Source organism: Ochotona princeps, chromosome 19 (genome assembly GCF_030435755.1).
Source record: "Ochotona princeps isolate mOchPri1 chromosome 19, mOchPri1.hap1, whole genome shotgun sequence".
Taxonomy (NCBI): domain Eukaryota; kingdom Metazoa; phylum Chordata; class Mammalia; order Lagomorpha; family Ochotonidae; genus Ochotona; species Ochotona princeps.
Window position 1 is genome coordinate 7,751,522 of NC_080850.1, and position 26,018 is coordinate 7,777,539.

Sequence of the window (26,018 nt, forward strand, 5' to 3'; positions counted from 1 at the left end):
AGAATTTATTACATGGGACCCAGTCCACTTCAGACAAAATGCAATTTAAAAGAGACAGGGCCTGCCCAACTACAGGAGCATTTTTGGCACAGCATTTTCTCTTGGCTTCCACCACAGCTAAAATGAAAAGACAATAAAAATCACACCAAAAAGATTATATGCTCCAAAGCAAATAAAAGCTTTGTTATCATGAATGGCTTTCACAAATTCTCAGAATTCATAAGTATATTATATTAAATTTCACCCAGATGAAACCCGTATATTTTTCTCCATCATATTATATTCTCCTCAATAAACATGTCCTTAGATCATCAGCTAAATACAGTGACATCTACCCAGAGCATCAGCTTAGTTTCCCTGGCAACACACACAGTATTGTAATACCTGATTATGCCAGCAAAACCAGCTTCTTGCTCATGAAGCAAAGGGGGCTCAGTTTTCAAAGCTCCTCCACTGATCTCATGAAACCTTCCTGGTCCCAATCCCATGGCCAGAAATCACCAACAGGTGATGGATGAAAAGAACAGTTCCTCTTACTGCTTGATTGTTTGCATGTCACAAAACAGGTACCCATTGACTTAGTAGGATCCCCTGGATTAGGTCCCTGCCTCTGCTTCACAAATGTGCACCCAGTCACTCCAAGAACATTTCTGAGCCATAATTACTTCCACCAGTACAAAGTAATCGAGCACCTTCTCTTTGTGAGGCTATGTGCCAAAGAAGATTGGAGGCAGAGTTCATCTCCTCACAGGGCTTGCACTCAGTGTGGCGGCTTCCCTTGATATGCACATGTCCTTCTGTGATCTGCCACCCCCAAGATGTCTTTGCCCCTCTTGCTTCAGCCCTCCTATGCTCTGGAAGCTAGTTCTCGGCCCCTTCTGCCCACTCAGCTATGTCAAATCTCCTGCGACTGCGGGCAGCTTTCCTCTTTTTGTAACATTCAGAGACTGGAAAGTCTTCGTTCACTGGAAATGGAAGACTTTAGAACATAAGCCCTTCAGTTCTCCTGGTCACCAAAGTCCACCTTCTCTAATCTTGTACCAGCCTCACCAAATACGGTTTCTTCCTAGCTGCCTGGGGCACTCTCAGACACACATCAGGCCCCAGGCTTTTATATCTCTAGCTACATCCCACCACCACTGAAGAACATAAAGTCCCTTCCACAGCAGACAAGACTCCTTAAAATCTGGTTCCAGCCCAATGATTAGAGCTTGACTTCTCACAGTTCACTATCCCCAAGCCCACCTCATTGCTATTTCCCCAGGCAGGAAGAAAATAATATTTATCAGCGGCTTCACACATGCTATTCCCTTTACATAACACACTATCCCATTACCTATGTATCATTTAAGGAGAAAAAGGAGAGGAGCAATATTAATATCATACTGACAACAAGAGCTCTTGTTTCACAAAGTTATGGAACCATAACTAGATGGTTTCCTTTCCACAACTACTAGTTAACGATGACCCCTATTTTCCAGAAGAATAAACTGAGGACTGGGAGAGATGCATGTCCAAGTACAAAGATGGAAGAGGGTCACACAGATTGAACTGACCTCACCTGAAGTGCCTGTAATCAGAGCTGGTCTAGATTTGTGAATTTTTCAAACTCAGGACTATTTACATATACTTCATGAGATATCTTGGGAATAGGACTCCAGTCCAAACTTGAAATTCAGCTTATGTCTCACAGCTTCGTTAGAATCCAGTCTGAAGGTTACCTGGTGCAATATTTTCAGTTCACTTGCATTTCAGTGTCAACCCAGCGCTTGAGGTCAGGTCTAAAATTTTCCACTTAAGATACGACAGCAGTTCTCACAAATGTTTCTGAAATTTGGAGCATTTGCAATTCCAGATTTTAGGAACAGGGAAGCCTAGCCCATAATAGCTATTATCTATCAAGGCCGTACTGTACATTAGGCTCCAAGCAGCAGGCTTTTCACATATGCTTTCATTCAATGCACACCATGAGATCGGCAGGTAATGGCCATTATTAACCTCATTTTACAGATCAGGGAAGTGAGGATCTGAGCCATGAAGAGATTTCTCAGCTGTGGAACGAGGCCTCCTCACACCCTAAGAAAAGAGGACACCAGCTTCTAACCTGTCAAATCCTTTCAGATTCCACAGCTGGCCCCCCAAGTCCACAGCCCCAAGAAAGCTATGCTGCCCATGAACACGCTCAGTCAATGCCCCATGGCAAATGTTCTGCTTCTGCAACTCTCCAAAGACAAGAAAAGGCTGGTTTATCTTCCTGTGCCAGGAAATAGGGCAAGAAAACCCGTGGTGTCTTACCTTGAAGAGAACACACACAATCGCTTGTCCAAAATCTTATTTGTCTATCTTCACTAAGAGAAGTCAAAAGGCACTGAGCTCTCTGGGGATAATTTCATTAGGATTCACTGACATGCAGGGAGGTCTGCGTGGCTGCATTTCCCAGCACTGGCTGTGCAATTACCAAACTCTTTCTCCTGTGCGCTCTGGGTGCTGACAGCTGCACCTCTGGCCTGGCTGGTGAAGGCCTCAGCTTGGACATCAGCTTTGCCAGTGCCTGAGCACACCTGCTCGGCAGAACCACGAGATGTGTCACACTGACTCAGGTGTCACATCCATAGCATCAACAGTGGCCTCAGAATCTTTACTGTCCAGGGTCACCCTCTGCTTACAGCACAGCGCTGTTTCACTGGATAAACCAGGCAGAATGTAGTAGCTGTCTTCACAAATCTAGGAAGCTTCCATAGCTCAGCATGGGAGAGAAGCAAGGTTTAAAGACTAAAATGGGCTTTTTCATGTCACAGACTGCTCACTCCCATTTATCAAAAAGAGTTAAATCACGCAGCTAGTGCAATAGGAAGTATTTGGGAATTGTGGAAAATGCACAAGAGATGCCGAAGAAAAGTGGCCTAAGCTCTTACATAAAAGGCTAAAATGAAATTATTCTTTTCACAGCTTACTTTTAAAATCAGAACCTTTTAAAGCTCATCTTTCATCTGTTCTTTTTTACACTAATTCATCTATTGAAAAGGCAAAGTGGCAGAGGGAAGGAGGGAGAGACAGAGAGAGATCTTCCATCTGCTGGTTTACTTCCCACATTGTTGCAACAGCTGGTTCTGGGCTGGGCCGAAGCAGGAGCCAGGTCTCCCACACAGCTGTCAGCACCTGCTGCTTCCCAGGAACGTCCGCAGGTAACCAGATTTGAAGCTCTTAACCCAGAACCCTGGCATGAATTATGGGGCTCCTAACTCCTAGCTTAAACTATTCTAGCACAACACCTGCCCCATTCATTTGTTGTGTTCATCCATTCACTCCCACAAGCTAGGAATGAATGCCTGCTACATGGCAATCAAAGATAATGGATTCTCGTGGGTCTTAGTTTACTGTGGAGCACGGATAAAGTAAAACTCACATTTGATGCGGTGTTACTATAACTGAAACACACAAAATGTGCAATGGGCACTGAAGAAAGATGGCTTGGGAGTTATATGCATTTCACAGACTGCAAGATGGGACAAAGCCAGAAATGCTGCTCCTATGCAAATGTCCTGACCTCTCCTCTCAAACATTTCATGGTGTTTAAAACCCAGACCCAGATCCATGAAGTAGATCTAGATAAATGATACATGCTTTGGGTTGCTTGAAAGTTCAGATATTTATTTATTTATTTATTTATTTATCAAATAGATTTGAGGCTAAGGACTCTGATTACCAATTGCCAAAACTGTGATTAAAGCAATGCTTTCCCACCCATAGGCTACGTGCACCATCCATATTAGACAGCAACCAAGCTACCCCTAGTTAATGATGCCACTGACAACCAGAATTTTAGATCTCTCTTTTTAGTTTGCTTTGCTTTGTTTCTTAATTTGCCTCTTTGTCTAATCTCTCCCTAACAGCAACATATGCACTCATACACTCTCAGGAATGTTCTCAATTAACTAATTTTGCCTAAGGAAACCAATTTCTTAGTAAATGGCTTAAGGATATAGCCGTGAACAGACATGAATATGGTAAAGATTCTAGCTTCTTTGGGCTTGTATTGCTGGGCATGGTGTTCAGACTCTCTAATGGCTGTTTCTTCTTTGAGAGAGAACACTAACTTTTGTCAAAGTCCCAAATTAAGTTTGATAATGCTCTGAAAGTGGTTGGTGCATGTTTGTCCCACAAAGGCTCCATGAATGTTAACTGTTGTGATAACCAACATTTACATTCCAAGAGAAGAGAGCATGTTCTCCCACATTCCTTTTCTACTTTGGTCAGTTACTTAAACAAGGTGTTACTCCTGATTCTCCCTAATTCTCCTCCCTGATTCTCCCTGCCTAAGCATGCTATAGGAGAGCAAGAATAGCACCTGCACACTAAGAAAAGATATGATGGCTTGGGTGAAAATATAAGCAAAAATAAAACTCTTTATTCAGGAGGTGGTCATTGGGAACTGCAGGATACAACATTTCCAGACAGATGAAGCATTCTCTCAAAAGTGTCATGGGCACACAGGAGGGACTCAGGTTAAGGAGAACACAAGGGTCTGAACTTGGTTACGTTGAAGGTAGGTCAGAGTGCCTCTCTAGCCATTACAGAAAGAGAGAAAAAAAGGAGTTACTGAGGCAGAAGGTATAGGAAAGAAAGGGAAAAGATGTAATTTTCTAGACAAAGAGAAAGGCATGCAGGAGGGCTCAAGACAGATAAGGAATGTGTTGGGCCCCTCAGAGCAATGGTTCCATGGAATGAGTACAAGGCTGGAAGCTAAAGGACACTTGGGAGAGAGGCAGGGCCAGTCGGGCTTTTGTCTTAAGCTGCTCTGGGGCCACAGGTGCTTTCTCATCCAGACAGCTGTATCTTAGGAGACTTTGGTACAGCATGAAGACTGGACACACTGGTAACTAACTAGAGGGGAGGCCTTGTGTCCTCTTTAGAAACACAGCAGTCAGTGGTGGTGAGGAAAAGGGATCATGAGTACACTCTGGTTTGAGAGATCTTTAGGGACTGAGGCAACTGCTGATGTGGACAGAGGAGACACCCTCTGCCCTTGAAATTTTTTTAGTATCTCCAAGCTAGACTTGCTATCTTCTGTTACACCTGTGACCGTAAGCATCAGCACTCAAAGAAGCAAAACTTCCTTTTCTCCGATGTTACAGTTGGTGGAGGTTTAATTACTCAAATTTTGGAGAATGATCCTACACATCTCAGCGTCATCCTAAAATGTCACCAAGCATTCTGTGGGGTTCATGGGTTCCTGAAAGTTGCTGCTTAGGGCATCTCATTAGAGTCCATGATTGAGGCAGTGCTTATTGGTACCTTTAAACGAATTGAATCCTCAAGAATGACTTTAGACGTTAATAGTCAAAGACCCAGTGCCTCTGGGTTCAGATCCCAGTCTTTCAACTAAAAAGCTGTATGATAGTAATCCAGTTACATATCGCTATCTGCCTCCGTTGTCTCACATATAAAACAGGAGTATGTGATGCAGGATAAATGAAGCGAGGCACCTGTCATAGAGAATAGTTAGATAAATAATAAATTTATCATAAATACTGTTTTCTTACAAAGTGCCAGGCCTCTGAATAAGGTCAAGAATTTACCAACCACTTCTGGCTGGGAACCATAACCCCTCAAGTCCTAGACCATGCTCACACTTGTTCTCAGTGGCCTGAGGTTGGGAGAAGTCAGCAATAATTGTCTTGCTGGGGCCCCTCCACAGAACACCTGGAGTCAAGAGGTCACGGTCCGGTTCAGAGCACTCAAGTGGAAGAGTCGTCTCTCATCTGGCATCCCACAAATGAAGAGGGAGGTGGCAGCTGTGAAGTCCAGGCTCTCTAAAGATGCTAAGGCTTTCTGCCGTCTTCAGCACTGTTGTGAGGTCAAGTGCTACAGCATGGGGTGATTTCTAGATTTCCAGTGTTCTTTGTCCCTTTTGAACAAACTGCTCCGTATTTCTGGAGCTGGCTCCATGCCAACAGCATTTACCTTTATTTAATCACTCAATAGACTCCTCTGTGAAAATCAGGGTAATTAGGCTCAAAATATATTACCCAGAGGCTTATTTTAACTATCCGAAATAAAAAGCTAATCCCAATTTCAACAAAATTACCAGACTGCTTCCCTTCTAAGAACTTCTGGCCATGTTTAAGTTCCCTGATTGACTCTCTCTCAAGGACTGTCCATCTCTAGCCTTGGACAGGCAGGAGCCAGGGGACCGCCTTCCCTAGACCCAAGAGCCACAGGAGGCACTCGGCCAGGGAAGGCTTCTAGAATCACCCCTTGCCATGTACACACAAACCTTGGAAGTTTCCCCCCAAACACATTTCTGGCCTGAAATCTATGAGACAGGGCCAGATCTTTCTGGAATAAATGGCAGAGAACAGGATGAACACCCATGGCCCTGGTGTTCCTGGTTAATGTCCCACTCTGTGATATGACTTTGAACATGAGGCTTTCATCCTCCAATAGTCAATCCATTCGCCTGAACAACAAAAGACTGTGGCAATGACCTGTGTACAAGGACCCAAGATGTGAGTCAAAAGATTTTGAGTCAAATTTTCTTTCTTTCATATTGCATTATCTCTGAAGATTACAATCTGTGTCATGGTATGATCAATATCTTTTGGGGGGGCACATAAAATCTTGGAGCATCTTTTTTTCCCTAAGATTTACTTATTTGAAATGTAGAGGAGAGAGAGAGAGCATGAGAGAGAGATAGAGAAAGAGAGATTTTCTATTGCTGGTTCACTCCCTGAAATTGCCACAACAGCCAGATCTGAGCATCCTGAAGCCAGGCAAAAAGAACTCATCCAGCTCTCCCACACAAATGGCAGGGGTCCAGATACTTGGTCCATCTTCAACTGTATTAGTAGGAAGTTGAACTGAAGCAGAGCAGCTGGGATGCCAAACAGTGCTTCAACATGGGACGCCTGCTGAGCAATTAGAAGCTTAACCCACTCTACCACAACACTGAGCCCTGAGCATCTTGCCTCTGATAAATCGTGGCATGGAACACACAGAGACTGATGCCTAGTAATCTCTAGGTTCCTTGATGTCATTTATTTCTTTCCCATTACTCTTTTTAAAAAAATGAACTAGCTAAAATTAATTTGGGTCTATCTTTACTGGATCTAAGTATATGAGGAATAATATCAGTTACATTTTTTTATTACATTGCATTATGTGACACAGTTTTATAGGTACTGGGATTCCCCCACCCCTCCGGAAACCCTCCCCCCCATGGTGGATTCCTCCACCTTGCTGCATTGCCACAGTTCAAGTTCAGTTGAGATTCTTTCATTGCAAGCATTTACCAAACATAGAGTCCAGCATCTTATTGTCCAGATAAGTTCAACGGCTTCTTGGGGAGACCATCTCTGGTCTGAAGGTAGAGCCGGTAGAGTGTCATCCCGATCAGTTAAAAGCCCCAACATAACATCAGCAACTCTTTTGTCCTAACACGCTAGCTTTCTTAATGGAACCAAGAATATGTAAAAGAGAATATCAGTACAAGCGCTTTCTGATTGGGTCAGAAACGCAAGATTTCTGTCAACCCAGTATATTCTCAAATGTGTTGCTCATATCCATGGTCTTCAATCTTATACGATGATAGATATCACTAATCAATTCAACACTTTTTCCCAGTTAGCCAAACTGTAGCCCATAAATCCTTCTCAACAGAGGACTAAAGGCAGCCATTAGCAATCAACCAGGGTTGGCACACGAAGCAGAATCTATTACAGATTCCTGACTCAGGAGTTTGGGAGACAGGGAATGAGAACAGGAAATGGATAAATCAATAAACTTCCATACATGATCTCAAAAAATATATAGCTGATTGCACAGAGGAAGCCAAAGTCTAGAGAGGCTAAAGGCGCAGAAAGTCACAGACCCTACTTTTTGCACAAAGAAAAAAGCAGAATCTTTCTCCTATTTTCCCTCCTCCAAAAATGTCCTTGCTTCCAATACCTTGCTCAGCATTTAAATCAAATTATTCGGTCATTTAAATAAACAAGCAGTTATCTTACAGACAGGACTTCTACATCACGAGAGAGAGCAGGCACCAGTCATACAAAAGTTGTTTGCTTTTGGTTTTTGTTAAGTTCCCTTTTGCTTATTTGTCACCAATAGCAATTTCTTGTTCAGGCAGGCCATGTACAGAACAATCAGCAATGGCCATTTCTAGCAAATGATAATTACGATGCACTGAGCCCAAGAAATAATCCATTCTGGCTGTATGCTTCCTCTTATTTTAATAGCTATTTTTTTTTCATGGCAATGCTCTTATTTCTGCAAACTAAAAGAATGTCACTATTTGGTCCCACAAAATGATGTGAGCTGCAACCAGCTGCTCCACCTATAAAGGAGGCCTCCTCATGATTTCAGAAGCACTAGGCATGCCTGGTGCTTGCCATAAATATTGATTGTTTAATATTCCCAAGCAATGGAAACTAACCAATAAAAATCACACATGGAAAATTAGAACTGATGGGTGGAATGGGGATCTATACTCCTTGTCAAATTTCAATTCAAAATTAAATTGGGGCCGTCAGAGCTAAGACAGAAACCCCTGACCCCAGAGTAATTACTTTCTAACGTCATGTTCTTTAATTTGGAGATGTTTCTATTCCAGGAATTGCTGGAAATGTATATTGCATGAAAATGAAGCAATATCAGGAAATATCTGTTTTGTTTGTTTCTATTCCTCTCTTCCAGGCATGTTCTTGCTTCTAGTAAGGTGTGCTTTCTGCATGCCTGTAACACTCCCTACTCAGCACTCTCACCATTGTAATTACACTGGCTAACTTCGGAGTCATTACGACTAATGACACAGCTGGCAACTTAAAACCACTGCAAAACTTGTAGATTCACCCCAGGAGGTAAGGAAGGTCTGTACAGGCAACTTGTTACATAACTCCCTGAATTACAGTTCCCAATATTTTTAATTAGTATTAGTTACTATTAATTAATTTGAAAGGCAGAGTGACAAAGAAAGGTCAACAGACACACAGACACGCACAAATGGATCTTAGTTTTACTGGTTCAGTATTCAAATGCTTTCAAAAGCCAGAGCTGTGCCAGGCCAAAGCCAGGAGCCCAGAACTCCATCCCTAGAACATATACCATCACCTGTTGCCTTTCCAGGAGCATTAGCATGAGGCAGGTCAGAAGAAGAGGAGCCAGGGCTCCTCAACACTGGAGGCAGATGTTCCAAGTTGTAACTTGAGTTGCTGTACCACAATGCCTGCCCCTAGGTTATTAATATTTCACAAATGCCTCGGCAAAAGAAGGAAAAGCATCCCTGAGCAGGAAAGATTATGCAGAAAATATAAAGATGTGAAATGACACAACATTTCCTATGAGTGTTGCATTCATTCGTACTCATTCATTATTCCTTTCATTTGCTCAACACACATTTTTTGAACACTCACATCATACAGGTACTCTTTTGGGTGTTGAGGATTAAAGAATGAGGAAAAGTTGGTCCCTGCAGAATGGAGGAGGGGAAACAGTATAATAGAAAATGGTCTTACAGTGTACTAAGGACAGCGAGCAGGAGCTCTGAGAACAGCCGAAGATAAGGAGAGTCCATCCACTCCATTTAAAAAGAAGCAAAGCTAGTTGTACTGAAAACAGAAGAACTCGGTGACAAAAAGGAATAAGCAAATGAGAAGGGAGCCTCACGGCTTCTCTCGATCAAGGATGCTGGCATCACAAACTGAGATCCTCCCTTGAGAGAGTGTGCAGTGGGCTTCAAGATGCCGGGCTGAGCCGAGTTTTGGGCGCAGTGAGCTTGAGATGTCTGAGGGATGTCCCCATTGCAAGAGGTCTGGTTGTCTTGAGGTACAGACCATGCCTAAGTCATTTCCAGGTCTATGCTGAGTTTCTTTTTCTTTAACATATTTTATTTTGTTTTATGGAATAGTTGTATAGGTTCAGGGATTGCTCCTGCCCTTCCCGAGGTCCCTTCCTCCACACACACATTAATTTCCTCTCTAGTTTTACAATGGATGTCCTTTCTAAGAATACCTCAGAAAAGAATGAACAAATAAATGAGGACTGTACACCCTGTACAGGTGCCCTTGCTTCCCCTGGAGTGTGCCGTTTAATTCTCACGGCAACTCCACAGGAAGGGCTCTTAAGACTCTCATGTTAGAGAGAAACACATGCCTTCGACCGTCCTGTGCTAACGGAAGGGGGCTATGACAAGTTCACAGATAAAACTGACTTCAGAAAAAAGGCAGAGTACATGAAAAGATGTTCAGCATCACTAGCCATAAGACAGATACAGATTAAAACTACAGCAAAAGTGCCATTAGAACTCCTGTAAATCCAGGAGAACAGTTACAACCTAAAGGGCTGACAGTACTAAGTATCGGTGAGGGTGTGGATAAATAAAACCCTCACACATCGCTAGTGGGAACATAAAGTGGTACAGCCATTACAGCAAACAGTTGGTGGTGTCTTATAAAGTTAAACATACACTTCCCATATGCTCCGGCAATTCTGCTCCTCGGTTTCCATCCAAGAAAAATTAAAATGTTTATGCACAACTTGTATCCGAATGTTCACAGAGGCATTATTCATAATAGCAGATCATTGGCAACAATCCAAATGTCCATCACTAGTGAACTGATAAGTGAAATGTGGTATATTCATAGAATATAATATTACCCAGCAATAAAAATGGATGAAGTTCTGGAAAATCTTAAAATATGGATGAACCTCGAAACATTAAGCTAAGGAAAGAAGCCAAACACAAAAGCCCTTAAATCGTATGAGTTTACTTACATGAGATTTCCCAAAAACACCAATGAGAGGAGAATTTGTGTTGGGCTCATGGGGTGGGCTGGAGCCGACCACAAATGGAACTTTTTTGAGTCAAAGCACTGTCCTAATCTGAATTATGGAGATGTTTGTACTGAGATTCATCAAACTGAATGCTTTTAACCACCATATATTAAAGCAAACAAATGATAACCCGATTACTTTTTCTTCCCCCTGAGAAGAGCAGCAGAGAGATCGGGTGAGCAGAGTTCGCAGCCCAGGTGGTTTCCAAAGGGCATACACTGGTGCTCAGCTTTGGAGTATAGGGAGGATTTCAACACAGTGAAGAAGCATAAAAAGGAATCCTAACCCTAGAGAGAAGCAAAGCTAAGGATGGCAATGAAAGAGGGCACGTCTTGGCAATAACCAGATTCCATCCGGGCTGGAGAGACATAGACGAAAAGCCTAAACATTTTTATTGTGGCCAGACCAGATGACACAAGGTGAGAACAGTTCGGCTAATGTATTTATGACTTAATTTGGTTGATAGTGATGAGCCACTGAACATTCCCGAACAGGTACATATCCTAACAAAGACTGAGACAGAGAGGGAGGTGGCAGTGTTGGAAGACCAGGCACCAGGACCGAGCATCAAAGCAAAGACTCACAGAACTGCCAGCCACGAACAAGAGCCCCACAGTGATCATTTGCCTGTGCCCATAATGCAAAGGGACAGAAAGACTCATTGCAGTAGACAGAATGGGAAATAATAATAGACACCGCTTACTTAGTGCTTCGCATGATCCATGCCCTGCTGTAAGGAATTGCTACTCCAAAGCAAAGACAGAGTTAAGAACCTGCTCTATACAGAATGAGCCAAATGGATTGATGATCAGCTTTAGGTTTGCCGCAAAGAAAGGGAATAAAGATTAGGGAGGCCATAAAATGCTTATCTAAGGTGTGTTATGGGAGCCGTGTGCAGGGAAGCTTGTAAGTGAGTAAGAAATTGGGATCCTTCTAAGGCAGGAGGGTAGGAGACAAACAAGGAAAACCAGTTTCCACGGCTCTGTGGCTCGGAAGGCAAAGCACCTGGCAGCACTGGTGCTCTCTGTGGATGTTGCCGCTTCATTAACCGTACATGATACAAATTAAGTAAACAGGCGTAGACAGGGAAGACAACACCGAATGGATAAAATGATGATGATACTGGACTACTTCTCCAGATGAAATCCTTCCCCAGATTTTTTTACAACAATGCCCAGTATTTTATTTTCTGGATCCATGAAGCAAAATAGATGAAAAGTCTGAGGATTTTGACTATGGACAGAACTGATGATAGAACTTGAGAATGGTCAGGCTAAAGCATTTACAACTCAATTTGATAGGCAGTAGGGACCACTGAACATTCCAGAAGAGGAGCTATTGTCATTTAATATCCCAAACCTGGCTCACACTGTACCAGTTAAAAGCAGAGAACCAAGAGTACATTCTGGAAAACCAAATTCAACTGTTCAGAGATCATGTTGTGTTTATAAACATTTTTTTAAATAGCAGCCAATACTTAATCACCAAGAAATCTCAAAGTATGGGGACTTACAGCTTTAAAAAGAAAACTGGAATTCCAACAACTATATGGTCTAATGCCATGTCAATCAATTAGCACTGAATAGCACGTGTTCTCTTTAAATACTGGACTCCATGCCCGAAATGTTTCATTCACTCACTCACTCGCTCATTCATTCAGTAATTATGATGTACCTATACATGCCAGGCACCGTTGCAGGGCTTGCTGACACAGCAATGAATGAATCAGGCAGAAACACCAGGTACTAGAAGAAATGATGGTCAGGGCAGGGAAGCTCTCTGAGCTTTAATATAATGGGAGTCAGAGAACTGAGAACACGGCCCAGGTAACAGCAACCAGAAACATGATTGAAGGGGGGTGCACAGGAACCAACAAACAAGAGAAAGGGGACATTTCAGGCCTGGAAATTGCTTGCATTTTGCTTTGAGTAGCATGGGGAACCACTGGCAGGTTTGAGCAGAGGAGTGACATGTTTGGACATAGACATTTAGGTTGGTGACTGGGCTCCATAGCAGCTGAATTTTTGATGCTTTGATAAGACAGAGGCTCAAGAGTTAGAGCTGCACTTAGTGTCTTAGGAGGGAAAATAATCAGACTGTGGGAGGAGCAGGCATCTTCTGATCTTTAGAATACAGTGTGTGCCAAAGAATAACCCCAGATTCAGCAATGACCTTGAATTGACTGGTGTTTGTGGACAGAGTTAACTCACAAAGAAGCCACTTAGAAAACCAAACTCACAGTGACCATGAGTCTGGGTACTGCTTGACTCAAGGCCAGAAGAAAAGGTTCCTGGCAGACACACCCGGAACTTTGGACGTCATGCACTTACAAAGCTTTTCTCGCCTCTGTCTCTATTGATGATATTCTATACCTGCTAGTCCACTCAACCTAGCAGACAAGTCCTGAGTTTCATTTTCATTCAGAACTTGTATGAATTTTCACGTCCTCCCAACCAGATGGGAGGGATTTTATCCTTGTACTTCCAATCAAAGCAACCTGTCAGCCAGTGCTGGTAATACATCATCCCAGAAATTCAACTCAGAGCCCCTGAAGAGTTTTAAAGGCTTCACAAGAACAATGATTTACTCACAATCAGAGCGTGATCTCGACCCATGGTGATGACCATCCTGTTTACCGTGCGAAGCAGCTGGACCAGAATCTCCTGGATGTGGTGATAGGTGAAGGCCTGTAACACAGAGACGTGTGACCACTAGGACGCTAGATCGGCATGGTCGCCCAGAAGACACAGACAGTAATGACTGCACGAGGTGTCCACCACCATGAATAACATTTTTGCCACTGCTGTCACCGCATCACCATCCTCACCCTGTATATGTCACCATTGCCTCCTGGCACTGGACACAAGGAATCACCACCCTCACCCTGCCCACCCCCAGTATTAGTGACTAAGAACTTTATTTATGCTTTGGAATCAGAAACTTGCCATTGAAAATTCTGGTTCTAGTGATAGTTCACTATAGTGATTAGGTTTGTTACCCTCCCTAAACCTTGGCTTCTTCATCTAACAGTGGGGAATGAGGCAGGAACTTAAGGTAAAAAATTGGTTGTCCAGGTAATGAAGATGCTGAGGCACCACCAGTAGAAGCTAGTATCAAACAGTAGGTAAACAGAGGAACCGCAGGGTCTGATGCCCCAGGATGAGGTTATGTAAGAAAATGTAACCCCTGGAGTTCTTAGGTCTGAAGCTGATTGCTCACCTTGGGGGAAGGAATCACAGGATGAGGCAGCTTGTAACCTGTAGGTCCTTTTAAATAAAAGTCCATAAGCCTTACTCTGTAAAATGGTTGTTTTGTCTTGCTTTGTTCTTGCAGTGGCAGGCATAATATTCCTGCATATTTACCCATCTCCTCAGACCAGTTTATCAGTAAAGCCTTGAGCCATTCTGCTTCCTCAAAGCAGCCTTTAAAGTGGTCCTGGCTCAGAGAAAAGGCTCTGGGGTTGCAGGTTCAGAAGCTCTGGGTCTGAGTTCTAATGCTGTACTGGCCAGCTCTATCACTTCCTTTACTGCGTACTATCTCTTAGCCTTGACTTCCCCATCAACGAAATGTGGGAGATTCAAAGTTCACGTGAGTATAAAAGCAACACGTGCAATACCTCTATGGGAGATACTGTGCACATGAGATCCTGCGTGGCAGCAATTTCTGAATCATGATGTGTGTTATTCTGCCCATGGAGAACAATGTCACAATAGACTGTGAAGCTCCAGAGATGAAGGCTTGAGTCTGGGAACAGTGTTTTACCTCCAAATGTAGCCAGAGCACACATACACAAAGTGCCAAATAAATGATGCCTGAAATACTGGATGGCAACTCAAGCTTGTTCATAAGCATGCTAGAAACACTTGCCTCACGCAAGTTAACTGATTTTGTCTCTTTGTGTAGCGAATAAAAGGAAAATGGATTTGTAGGCAAGAAAATGAAGGGAAATAAGCATGTTGACAAATGTTCTCCCAGAGCATGCATTGGGCCTAATGCTTAACATTCTTCCCACAGAGGATTACTTGGGTTCAAGAGCCAGTTCTGGCTCCTGACTCCAGCTCTCTGCTAATATGCACCCTGAGAAACTATGTAAATGGCTCAAGTCATTGGGTCCCTGCCACCCATGAGCGAGACCTGAATTGTGTATTCAGGCTTTGCTCTTTAGCCATGTCAGGCCTCTGGGGAGTAAAACAATGAATGCGAGTTCTCTCTGTCTCTTTTTTTCTCCCTCCCACCCTTCATCCCTCTTTCTCTCACTCTCTTCCCACCCCCAAATAAATGCATTAAACATTCTGGAGTGGGAGTCAGAAATGGGGCCTAACAGATAGGACCGTTAACTATGATGCCTGCTCCAGATCCCATCCAGCTTCCTACCAATGCCCTGAGAGCAGTGGAGAACAGCCCAAGCACTCGGGTCCTTGCCACCCACATGGGAGACTCTAATAAAGCTCCTGGCTTTAACCTGGCCCAGCACCAGCCGATGAGGCCATCTGAGGATGAATGTCGATATATCTCTCTTTCTCCCCATCCTCTGTCACATTGGCTTTCAAAATAAATCAACCTTTAAAATATTTTTTTTCTGAATGTTCCCCCTTCCCATCAGGCCTTCAGTGACTATTACGTTCAAAGATGAATCACCTAGAGCATGCTGTGTCTATCCACTTTAGACTCAGGTATGCAGCATGTTACCTAATCTCTAGCCCTGCGGGGCCACAGCAAAGTCTCTACCACTAGTGATTTTGTTAGAGTTATGTGGGTTTTCTCGTGTGTGTGTGTGTGTGTGTGTGTGTGTGTGTTTATTTGAAAAGTAGGATTACAGAGAGCAAAAGACTGAGAGGAGAGTTCTTTCCTCCCCTGGTTCACTCCCCCAAAATATCACAACATCTAGGACTCTGCTGGGCTAAAGTTAGAAGTCAAGGATTCCATCTGGGATTCCCAGAGGGGTGGCAAGAACCCAAGCATCTGCATCGTCATTCGCTGCTTGGGAAGAAGCACAGCCAGGAGTTAATACCAGTGCTCCAGTGCAGGATGCTGACCTCACAAGGGGTGGTTTAATCCACCGTGCTACAGCACAAGCCCCGAGAATGTGTTTTACTGAAACAGGTTCCCATTCACTACCAAACCCATCAAAGCCTCAATCTCCCCCTAGACTTAAGTAGCCTGTGATCCAGCCCTATCCTCTCGCAGCCCGGGGCAGGAAAGACAGCAAATGCCTGCCCTCTTGGCTGGGGAGGCGCCTCTGTCCTCACTTCCTTCTCGTTTGTGTTTTAAGCCTTCTTGTCGAATTATAATCTCCTATTCTTATCACATGAACTTGATGTTCACAGTTAAACTAACATTACTAAGTCAACATTTCCAGATGCTTACTACGTGCCTGGCACCCTGCTAAGTACTTCACCTCATCTCACATCAAGATAATCAAAATTATAATCTCCACTGTTCAGATGAAGAAACCGAGGCCCAGATAGGTTGGGCAACCTGTCCACAGTCACTCAGTCAAGAAATCAGCAGAAAAAAATATTCAGACTTAGTAGTCTGGCTGCAAGGTCTGCTCCTGGCCAACTGGAGCCTGACCACGGATCTCTGGGCGCCGCTTCGGGGCGTCCTTCCAGGCTTCTCCTTTCCGCAAAATGGGAATATCCTGACTGCATCCGAGCCACCTTCTAACTCTTGCAGTGACTTCTGCTCTTTTCTTTCCTTTTTAGAAAATTTTCAGTATTCACTCTTGTCTTTTGCACTCCTTTGCGATTTCATCAAATTTATATAATGGCTTCCATTTGGTATGATATTTTCCCTAGAATTGCATCTCTTCCCTTACCAATAGAGACAGTAAAACCCCTTTCTTCTCGACCTCCTGACCCTCTTCCTCTTAAACAAATATTTCTTCTTAGCCCGTAGAGCAGCAATTAAAATGCTGAAGAATTTGATATTTAAAAATGAAAAGCTGTCCAATTTTAATTCATTTCTCTCCAAAAGCTCCCAATATGAGGGGCTGTGTAACAAGTTGTTTTGAAATCAGATAAGCTTGAGTTTGCAATCCTCACTCTATTAATTTAAGCTAGGTGAATGTAGGCAAATTGTTTTTCCTCTGTGAGTTTCAATTTCTCTATCCAATGGGGCAAACATTAGAAAGAACAAGTTTATGGGATTGAGGATAAAGGTGACTCAGTTGAAGGCCCCGAAACTAACAGCTGATACAGAGCATACCCTCAGGAAGTGAAGGCAGCAATTCCTGTTCCCCTTGGTCTGCAGCAGCGTTTTTGGCTGGGCTTGCAGATTCTCAGCACGTAGCAGAAAGCACAGCACAAGGTAATGCATAATCTAAACTGTGGTGATATCGAAATGTCACCCAAAGAATGTATAGCATATATGCAAATGGAAAACTTTCAAGATGATAAACCTGTGCTGTGCCGTAAAAGTACAGCCACAAATCACCCACTGTTAATTGCTCCAGTGCCAGGCAAGTAGAGAGAAACTCCAGGAAAGTGTCTTCCGGGCACGAAGTAAACGGTGGCTTGTAATTGAAATGACAAAATCAGTCTTCCCATTATGGCTCTGGCAAAGAAATTTATCCGTCCAACTTAAACACACTGCAAATTGTAGCGATTTTTTTCTTTTAATAATTATAGGCTATGCTATCTGCAAGGGACTTATATCTAAGCCCAAGACCGAACCAAATAGTGAGCTGGGTGTGAGGGCTGGGACTAGGAATGAGCCAACCTCTCCCTTCTTAGGTCACGTAGGTCGAAGGCTATCCCTAGTATGTTGTAGAACACAACTCAAAATCACTGATTTCCTGTACTACTTCCAGAATAGTAAGAGAACACTGCATATATGAGATGATTTTCATAAAACAAAGATGCAACACCTCATAACATGAATCAAATTATGTGAAAGGTATATCCTTTGTTCATTTTCCTTTCACTAATTTTGATAAAGCCAAGAAAAAATAACCACTTTTTTGGTGCCAAAATGTCTGGAACACTTCCTTCAGACAAAACCTTCCTTTATAAAATATTTATATTAGAGACACAGAGAGAGTTTCCCATCCACTCTTTTACTCCCCAGTATCCCAAATGGCCCAAGAGTAAGAAACTTCATTCAGGTTTCCTGCAGGGGCGACAGGAACCCAATTGCTTAAGCCATCATCATCTCTACTTCCAAAAGGTCTCAGTTCCAGGAAGTTACAGTCAGGAACTAAAACCAAGTATTGAACCTAGCACTTGATACTAGCTGCAAACATTGCAACCAGTGTCTTCAACACTTGGCCAAATGGCCATCCCCCAAACCCCCCTTCTTTTAACAAAGAGGAAAGTCCTCAGGTCAGAGCAGTTGGTAAATAACCAACGACATTATCCTAGAAGTGAACAATTTTTTATTATTATTCTATTTGTTTTTAAAGATAGATATACTTTTGGCAAGAGTGCCAGTAAAAGATTCAAAACTGAAATTAAAAAAAAAAATGAGGGAGGAATGGTGTCTTAATGGAACATTCCTGAATAATCCAACTGGTCATCCTTTCAAAAAATATTTATTTGTTTATTTATTTAAAAGACACAGTTACATAGCCGGTGAGAGAGAGAGTGAGAGACAAGCAGACACAGAGATCTTCCATCTGCGGGTTCATTCCCTAAATGCCTGCAAAGAGGGCTGGGCCAGGGTGAAGCCAGGTCTCCCACATGGAAGCAGGGGCCCAAGGACCTGGATCATCTGCTGCTTTCCTAGGTGCATTACAAGGGAACTAGTTTGAAAGTGGAACAGCTGGAATAAAATAAACAGCACCTATATGGGATGCTGCCATTGAAGGTGACAGATTTACCCACTACACCACAAACACTGGCTCCCAAATGGAGGTGCTTACACATTTTCATTTATTTACCTACCCACAATTGCCAAGAAACAATAATCCTCTAGAGTTAGCGGCCAACATTCAGAAAAATACCCATGTTTGATGTTTATTTGCTATTTTGCCTATAGTTTTATATCTTTGCAGAAATTTCACCAGTGTTAGACCAATCTTCTTGAAATGATAAACAGAGAATCTGAAACACTTTAGCAGTGCCACATTGTAGCATAGTATGCAAAGCCGCCACTTGCAAAGATGGCATCCCATATGGGTGTCAGTTTGATTCCCAGATATTCCACTTTCAGTCTAGCTCCCTGCTAATGCACCTGGGAAAGCAGTACAGGAGGGCTCAAGTGCTTGGGCTCCTTGCACCTATGTGGGAAACCTGGATGAAACTCCTTTCTCCAGGAGGTCTGGCCCAAACGTGGCCAATGTAGCCATTTCAGAGTGAATCAGCCCATGAAAGATTCTCTCTCTCTCTCTTTCTCTTTCTGCCTCTCCTCTCTTTGTCACTTTGACTTTCGAAATATAATAAGTAAATCTTTTAAAAAAAATACTTTAAATAGACTCACTGCTTTGTTTAGCATTTTCCTGGTTTATTAGTCAAATAAAATTTTGCCAAATGATAGTATAGAATTGCATAAGACAATAGGTTTAACAATTTTAGAATTCTACTTTTATTCAAGGAATATTGACTGTATGGATATAAAATCTTATTTTTATCAAGGTTATCATTGTATTAAGTTTTTTTAATCTCCAATGTTAATTAAAAGAAAACACAGGAGCAATCCCAGATGTTTCCCCCTCTCCCAAAGAGGAACTTCTCTACTTCTTTTAACTTACATATTTACTTAGTTTTGTTAGTACAAAACAAGGGCCCGTGTTATGGTAGGTCAGTTAAAGCTCCTGCCCACAAGGCTAATCTCACATATCTGACTGCTAGCTTGAACCTTAGCTACTCCACTTGTGATCCAGCTCCCTGCTATTGCATCTAGGAAAAAAAGCGACAGAAGAGGGCCCAAGATCTTGGAGCCCTGCTTTCCACACAGGAGACTCTGATGGAGTTCCTGCCTCCTGGCTCCTGGCTCCTGGTTCCCGGCTTTGCCTTAGCTGCCGATCTGAGGTACTGATCCAGGACTCTGTAACCCTGCCTTTTAATAAATGTTTTTTTTAAAAAAAAGATTATCATTGTAATTTTGATAATGTGGACAATGTTGTAAATACTATGCTTTCAAGACTCCCCCACCCCAGTGACACTACGCACTAACTGTCCATCATGAAGGAAAGGTTATTTTTTTTTTCACTCTCTCCTTGTTTTTCCTAACAGGACACATTTTTTTCCATCTCTCCTTCCTCCCGCACAGTGACAGTATCATTGTGTTTGATCAATGCTTAGTACTCAAAATATTTTGACAAAGTAAATGTCATTCTCATCGCAGTTGTAAACCATAGTGAATTTTACACTTCTTACAAACTTTTCTTATTCCTCAAAAAGGATCAAAAGCAATCTGGAAAAGTCTGAGATCCTTTTCGCTCACTGAAGGTGCTTTTATGCTACCTTTTTCTTCATTGGTGATGATCTCGTCTGCTTTCCTAAGTTGTCTCGTCTCCATTTTTATACGAGTGCTTTCCCCCACAGAACCCATTTCTTCCAAATTGCTCTCCTCCAGCATGCTGGCTTTGCTTTCTGGCTCCCATGTTGGAGCCACTCCTTGACCCGCTTTCATCTGTGGGTTGGTGTTCTCCTCTCCAATGGAGCAACCCCAAAGCTGACTGCCAACCCTGCGCCTGTGAGAAGAGCTTGTTATCTGTGAGCACTGCAGCAGGCGAGCTCATTGGAGAGATTCAAACATCTACATATGCAAGTCCTTGTGGGCTGCTCTGGTTCCACAGTCAAGAATTTTCTGACCCATTGCCCAAAGGGTCAGCATCCTTCTAGGAACTGAATGAAACAGAAGTCTGAAGGAAGCCAACACCAACCTCTAGAGGTACCAGGACTGAAACCTCCTCTTGTGAATGGTTGGGTGATTGTCATGGAGTGTGGTGTCTCCAAGCCCTGATAGACTGTTTTATAGAATAATTTCCCCATGAAGCAGCTACACATAATCAGATATATTTATTATATTTATTCAAAAGACACAAGGACAGAGAGAAAGAGAAAGAAAGATCTTTCATACACTGGTTCACTACCCAAATAGAAAGACAAAGATCTTCCACCTGCTAATTCACTCCCCAAATGACAGTAATGGCCAGGCCTGAGCCAGGCCAAAGCCAGGAGCCATGAACTTTATCTGGGTTTCCTACATGGGTTACAGAGGCCCACGCACTCGGGCCATTTGCTGTTGCCTTTCTTGATACATTAGAGAAGGAACTGCATCCTAAGGGAAGCAGCCAGGATTCACTGGTGCTCTAATATGGGATGCCAGCATCAGGAACTGTGATTAAACCTGATGGGTTACAACACTGGACCCAGACTTCCCACTGACTCAGCTTCCCTGAGCTTCTCTTTATCTACCCTGACCTCCAAGGTAGTAGATCCCACTGCCCCCCGTGAAACCTTAGGATGGGAGAAGAGGGATTTTCACTTTACTTGGAGGGAAATTTTTTGCTTACATTGGATGGGTTCTCTACTGTTGGCTCATGAATCATTCTTTTTTCCTTGGGTCTGCTAAGCCATGTACTAATTTTCCACATGATTTCCACCTTCCTTATAAAAAAATTCCTTGTACATTTTTCTCCAGTAATATATCAAAAGAGAACAAAATACATGTCTATATTTGCTCTCTCATCTTTACAGGGAATTCTACTCTAAATTTTCATGTTTCCATATTTATAAATCAAATCAAATTTTCTAATACAAAATATTTAAAGTATATGTGATAAAGATAACAAAAAAGTAATTATCTCATGCAAATATCTGAGGTTTTGAAAAGAGTGTTAATGCAATTCCTTAACATACAGAAAGAAAAACCTCAGTTTGGGGAACAGGTTTGTACAGGTCACACGGTGAGTGGCATGTTAATACCCTGCTCTGCTGAGCAACATGGGGCTGATTGCTCCCCACACTACTACACAAATAGCGCTGGTCTTGTGGCTATGCCCAGAATAACGCTAACTTCCTCTCCTACGCTAGCTTGAGTCCCTTTCGGTACTAAGATAAAGATGATGAAGTTGCAACGACAGCATTGAATCCAGAGGACTATATTTTAAAAACCTAAGTCAAAATAATGCCTATATTGGCCATGAAAACACCTGCAGTCTATGGCCATTACCATTTTGGTCTCTCTGCTCCACTTTCTTCTCTAAGATGTTTTCAACTTCTTTCTTACCTTGAGGGCACCACAAACACCCACCTACAAAGAAAATAGCTAAACAGGAAAGGTGGTACCTGCAACCAGCTAAAATAGTCACCTTTTCTCTCTATCTATCTCTGGCTCCTAGATGTCATGTGACTGTTTTCTGCACCCATACCTCATTTGGTGAGACACAGGGAAGCAGGAGTCAGGGGTCAGAGAACTTGGGTGGGCATTGCTGCATCCCATCATCTTGGTCTCTGTTACTCATTAGGTGATTCCTAATTCTCCAGGTAGGAGTTGGGCAATGAATGCTTGTGTGTGGTCTTGAGTGTTTTGATTCTCTGTTAGCCTTCTCAAGAAGGGGATAGTCAATGTTAGAAGCAGAAGGATACAATGAGAAGAAAAAAAAGGATATAGTTTCCAATCTTGATACTGCTATTATCTCATAACTTTGAAGCTCTTTAAAACATGCCAAAACCTGTGCATACATACTTCACATTTTATAATCTTACCTTTTTATAAAAACCTACTAAAATCCTAAATGCAAAACATGAGCGTGAGAGAAGTTCAGACACTTGCTCAAGAATGACGTACTGCTAGGTGGCTGATTACAACCCATGTTCATTTCTGTACCCTGTCCCTGGTGTGAACTATGGTGGTGGACCTGGGGAAGAGATGTTGTTTCAGGTCCTCACAAGCTCTGACGGCTGCCTTCAACATTACAGAAACTGCTTTGCACACAGCCTTTCCTGGCACAGAACCTTTGAACTTGTGGTTAATAACCATGCTCCTTCCCTGTCACTGACCTTGACTAATCTTGCCACTCTGAGCCTTGGTTTCTTCATCTGTATGTCTTATATAATGATACTCGCAATATCAGAACTGTTCAAGAGATGTTGCAATATGTTCCAACTGCAATTTGCTATTGCATATTATGCACTCCTCCAAGCACTTTGCAAACACTAACCGAAGGAATCCTGCAAGTACCTATGAGAGGCTAGGAAGACTTCTAAATATTCCAGACTTTCTAATGAGGAAACTGAGGCTCTCACTATGCCCATGCATCATGGAAATGTTAATCCAGGTTCCAATCCACATCTCCCTGATTCCAATCCAGGCTTGTACCTCACTTGATTGCATAAATGAATATACGCAGAGCACTCTGTAGGTGCTAAATCATTTTACAAATGTCTCTCAGGAACATCACAAGACAAGCATTTGTGTGCACAGCTGTTCACAGCAACACTGCATTGTTTACAGCATCCAGATGCAGCAAGCAAGATAGACATCTTCAAATCGGGAATTGTATTGATGATGGTTCATTTCCACAGGGGAGTGGGAAAAGGTGGGCAGGTCTTGACCTTCAAAGTTACCCTTCAGTATAAGGAGCCTAACAGAGCATCGTGTGTAATAGAATCCTTCCTTCTTAAAAAAAAATGTTTTCCTGTACCTAATAAGTCTTGGGAAAATGTGTGCCAAAGCATTAACAACGTCATCACTGGCAAGGGGGAAAGCTAAAGATGTGAAATTAAATGGATAGTTTTCCTGGGAATGCTTAATGGGAAATTTTTGTAATAATTGTGTACAATGAAAAAGAACTAAAAATAAAGAATTATTTCTTAATTGGGAAGAATGAACATCAGCCTGCAGGCCACAGAAATCAAGTTCATAGGAGACTGAATGGAGAGAGCCCTGCGACTGTGGTGTCGTGCAGGCAGCCTTGGACTCAGGGGGAGTACACCCTGTGGGCATGGACCGCAGTGCCCAACCACTAGATCCTCTATCCCCTGATGCAGCTACAGATGTTGCTCTGGTGTTCATAACTGGAAGCCTGTTGTCAACATAACTCAACTGACAAAAGAGTCTTACAAAGCAATGTGAGACAATAACATTTTAAAAAGCACAACTATGAAACATTTCATTCCATTTACCAAATGCTTTTAACTTCCATTTCCCAGCAGGTGAAAAAAAAAAAAAGAAAGAAAAAACCCATGTACTTAAAGCCACAGGAAAAACACGTAATAAAAACATCAGCAACAAAAAAATCTCAACGGGTTTGTAGAAAACATTGCTTTTATTCAGATTCTGTATGTTTCTTCCTGAGGCTTTCATAACAATGCGCTGGAACCCCCAACCTGCAGCCTAAAGTGGAAAGAAAATCTCCTGTAGTTCAGCATCTTGATGCTGATAACTGAAGGCTGGATGGAGCCACTTTTAGGAAGAAGAACCTGGGAGATGCTCCACTTCTGTGTTTTGTTTTTCAGAAGGGAAGGGTTCTATGGGTGGTGGATAAAAAGAAATGGATGAGGAAAGAAGGAGACAGAAGTGAATTTGAATCCATATATCCTAGACTCTGGAATTCTGACATGCCATGCTAGTTACACAGAGCAGCAGCAACCTGCTTTCAATCACCAAACGTACCAAGAAAGGCAAGTGTCTCCCCATAAAGAATCCTATCATAAAGATGATGGTTTGGGGTGGACATTCGGCTTAGCAGGCCAGATGCTGGTAAAGAAGCCCATGCTCCACGCTGGCTTCAACTGCCAACTCCAGCTTCCTGCTGCTATAGATTCCGTGAGGCAACAGTGACCCACACAGAAAATCTAGACTGAGTTCCTGGCTCCCACCTTCGGCCTAACCCAGTCCTAGTCCCACTACCGGTATTTTGTGGGGAAATCAGAGGATGAGCTCTATCTCTGCCTCTGGAATAAACATGTAATTTTTAATGATAGTATATAAACACAGCAAAGCGGGACATGCCAGTTATTTCTTAACCAGAGATATCTGCAACTCCAGGATGTTTTCCATGAAGAATAGCTTCATCTATTTTCTAATTTTAGATTATACCACTCAGTCTCCTTTTTTACAAAACACGCTGAATAAAAGACTAGGCTCGGGCTCGGCAGCGTGGCCTAGTGACTAAGGTCCTCGCCTTGACCCCATGTGGCTGCTGGTTCTAGTCCCGGCAGCTCCACTTCCTCTCTATCTCTCCTCCTCTCAGTATATCTGACTTTGTAATAAAAATAAAAAATAAAATAAATCTTTAAAAAAAATAAATAAAAGACTAGACTCTAGACAGCCTTATTTCTGAAAATTGTGTCTGCCATCTCATGTCAAAGACACTAAAAGCAAAAATTCCTGCCCAAATAAATGTATTCTAAATACAATTGCATGCAAATTAAGTTGTAGTTGACTAGCCAATACACTGTTCATTTTGTAAATCGTCAATTAGGCAATTATTTTTGTTTCGATACTGCAGTGCTGATTAGCCATTCAAAGCTGAAACATCTACATTACCTGAGTTCTATAGTGACACAGTAGTAAAATGTACACTATGGAAACGTAAATACAAACAGCCCTGGCTGAGCAAATAACCCTGTGGCAATGGACTCTTGTAAGATTTATATTGCAGAAAGGGGCCCCAGAGCTATTTGTAGTATTTCCAAAAACTTAACAGAAATGGTATATTCATTTCTCTTCATTAGTACTGCATGGGCAAGTTAAAATAACATGATACTCTGTTTGAGAAAAATATGGACTCCAAAAAGGCAACTTGTTTAACTCTCTTGGTCAGAAAATTCTGAATACTGTTTATATGTCATTAACTTTCTTTTACTGAAAAAACAAAATTACTTAATGTTTAATACATGATGCTGATTATGCTACATTGAGAGATAACACATATAATTTTAAATTTTTAAACTTTTACTTGCTTTTTCAGAGAAGCAGAGAAACAGAGCTATCCTCCATATGTTTAGTTACCCCCCGCCCCAAATGCCTACAATAGCTGAAGCTGAACCAGGCTGAAGCCAGGAAGACACAACTCAATCCAGGTGGTCCCCACGGGTGGCAGGAATCCATGCACTTGAAACACCACCTGCTTTACTACCAGGAAGCTGAACTGGAAGTGGAATACCTGGGACTCGAATCCAGGCACTCCAATTCGGGGATGAGGTATCCCAAGTTGTACCTTAGCTGTGGCACCTAATGCTCACCCCAAGACCAGCACATTCTAAAACATGTACCAATGGGCATGGGATCAGAAA

The 26,018-nt window shown here is 42.5% G+C and overlaps 1 protein-coding gene across 2 annotated transcripts in view; it reads right to left on the reverse strand.

Annotated features, from left to right (window-relative positions):
• Positions 1–26,018, reverse strand: part of DOCK2 (dedicator of cytokinesis 2) — a 526,535-nt gene that overhangs the window by 329,597 nt on the left and 170,920 nt on the right. For both annotated transcript variants that reach the window (XR_009247240.1, XM_058677931.1), the window contains exon 27: positions 13,422–13,517. Coding sequence is in view for 1 of the 2 variants with exons in the window: in XM_058677931.1 (XP_058533914.1) it covers positions 13,422–13,517 (96 nt within the window). In the remaining variant the exon portion in view is untranslated. The remainder of the gene's footprint in view (positions 1–13,421; positions 13,518–26,018) is intronic.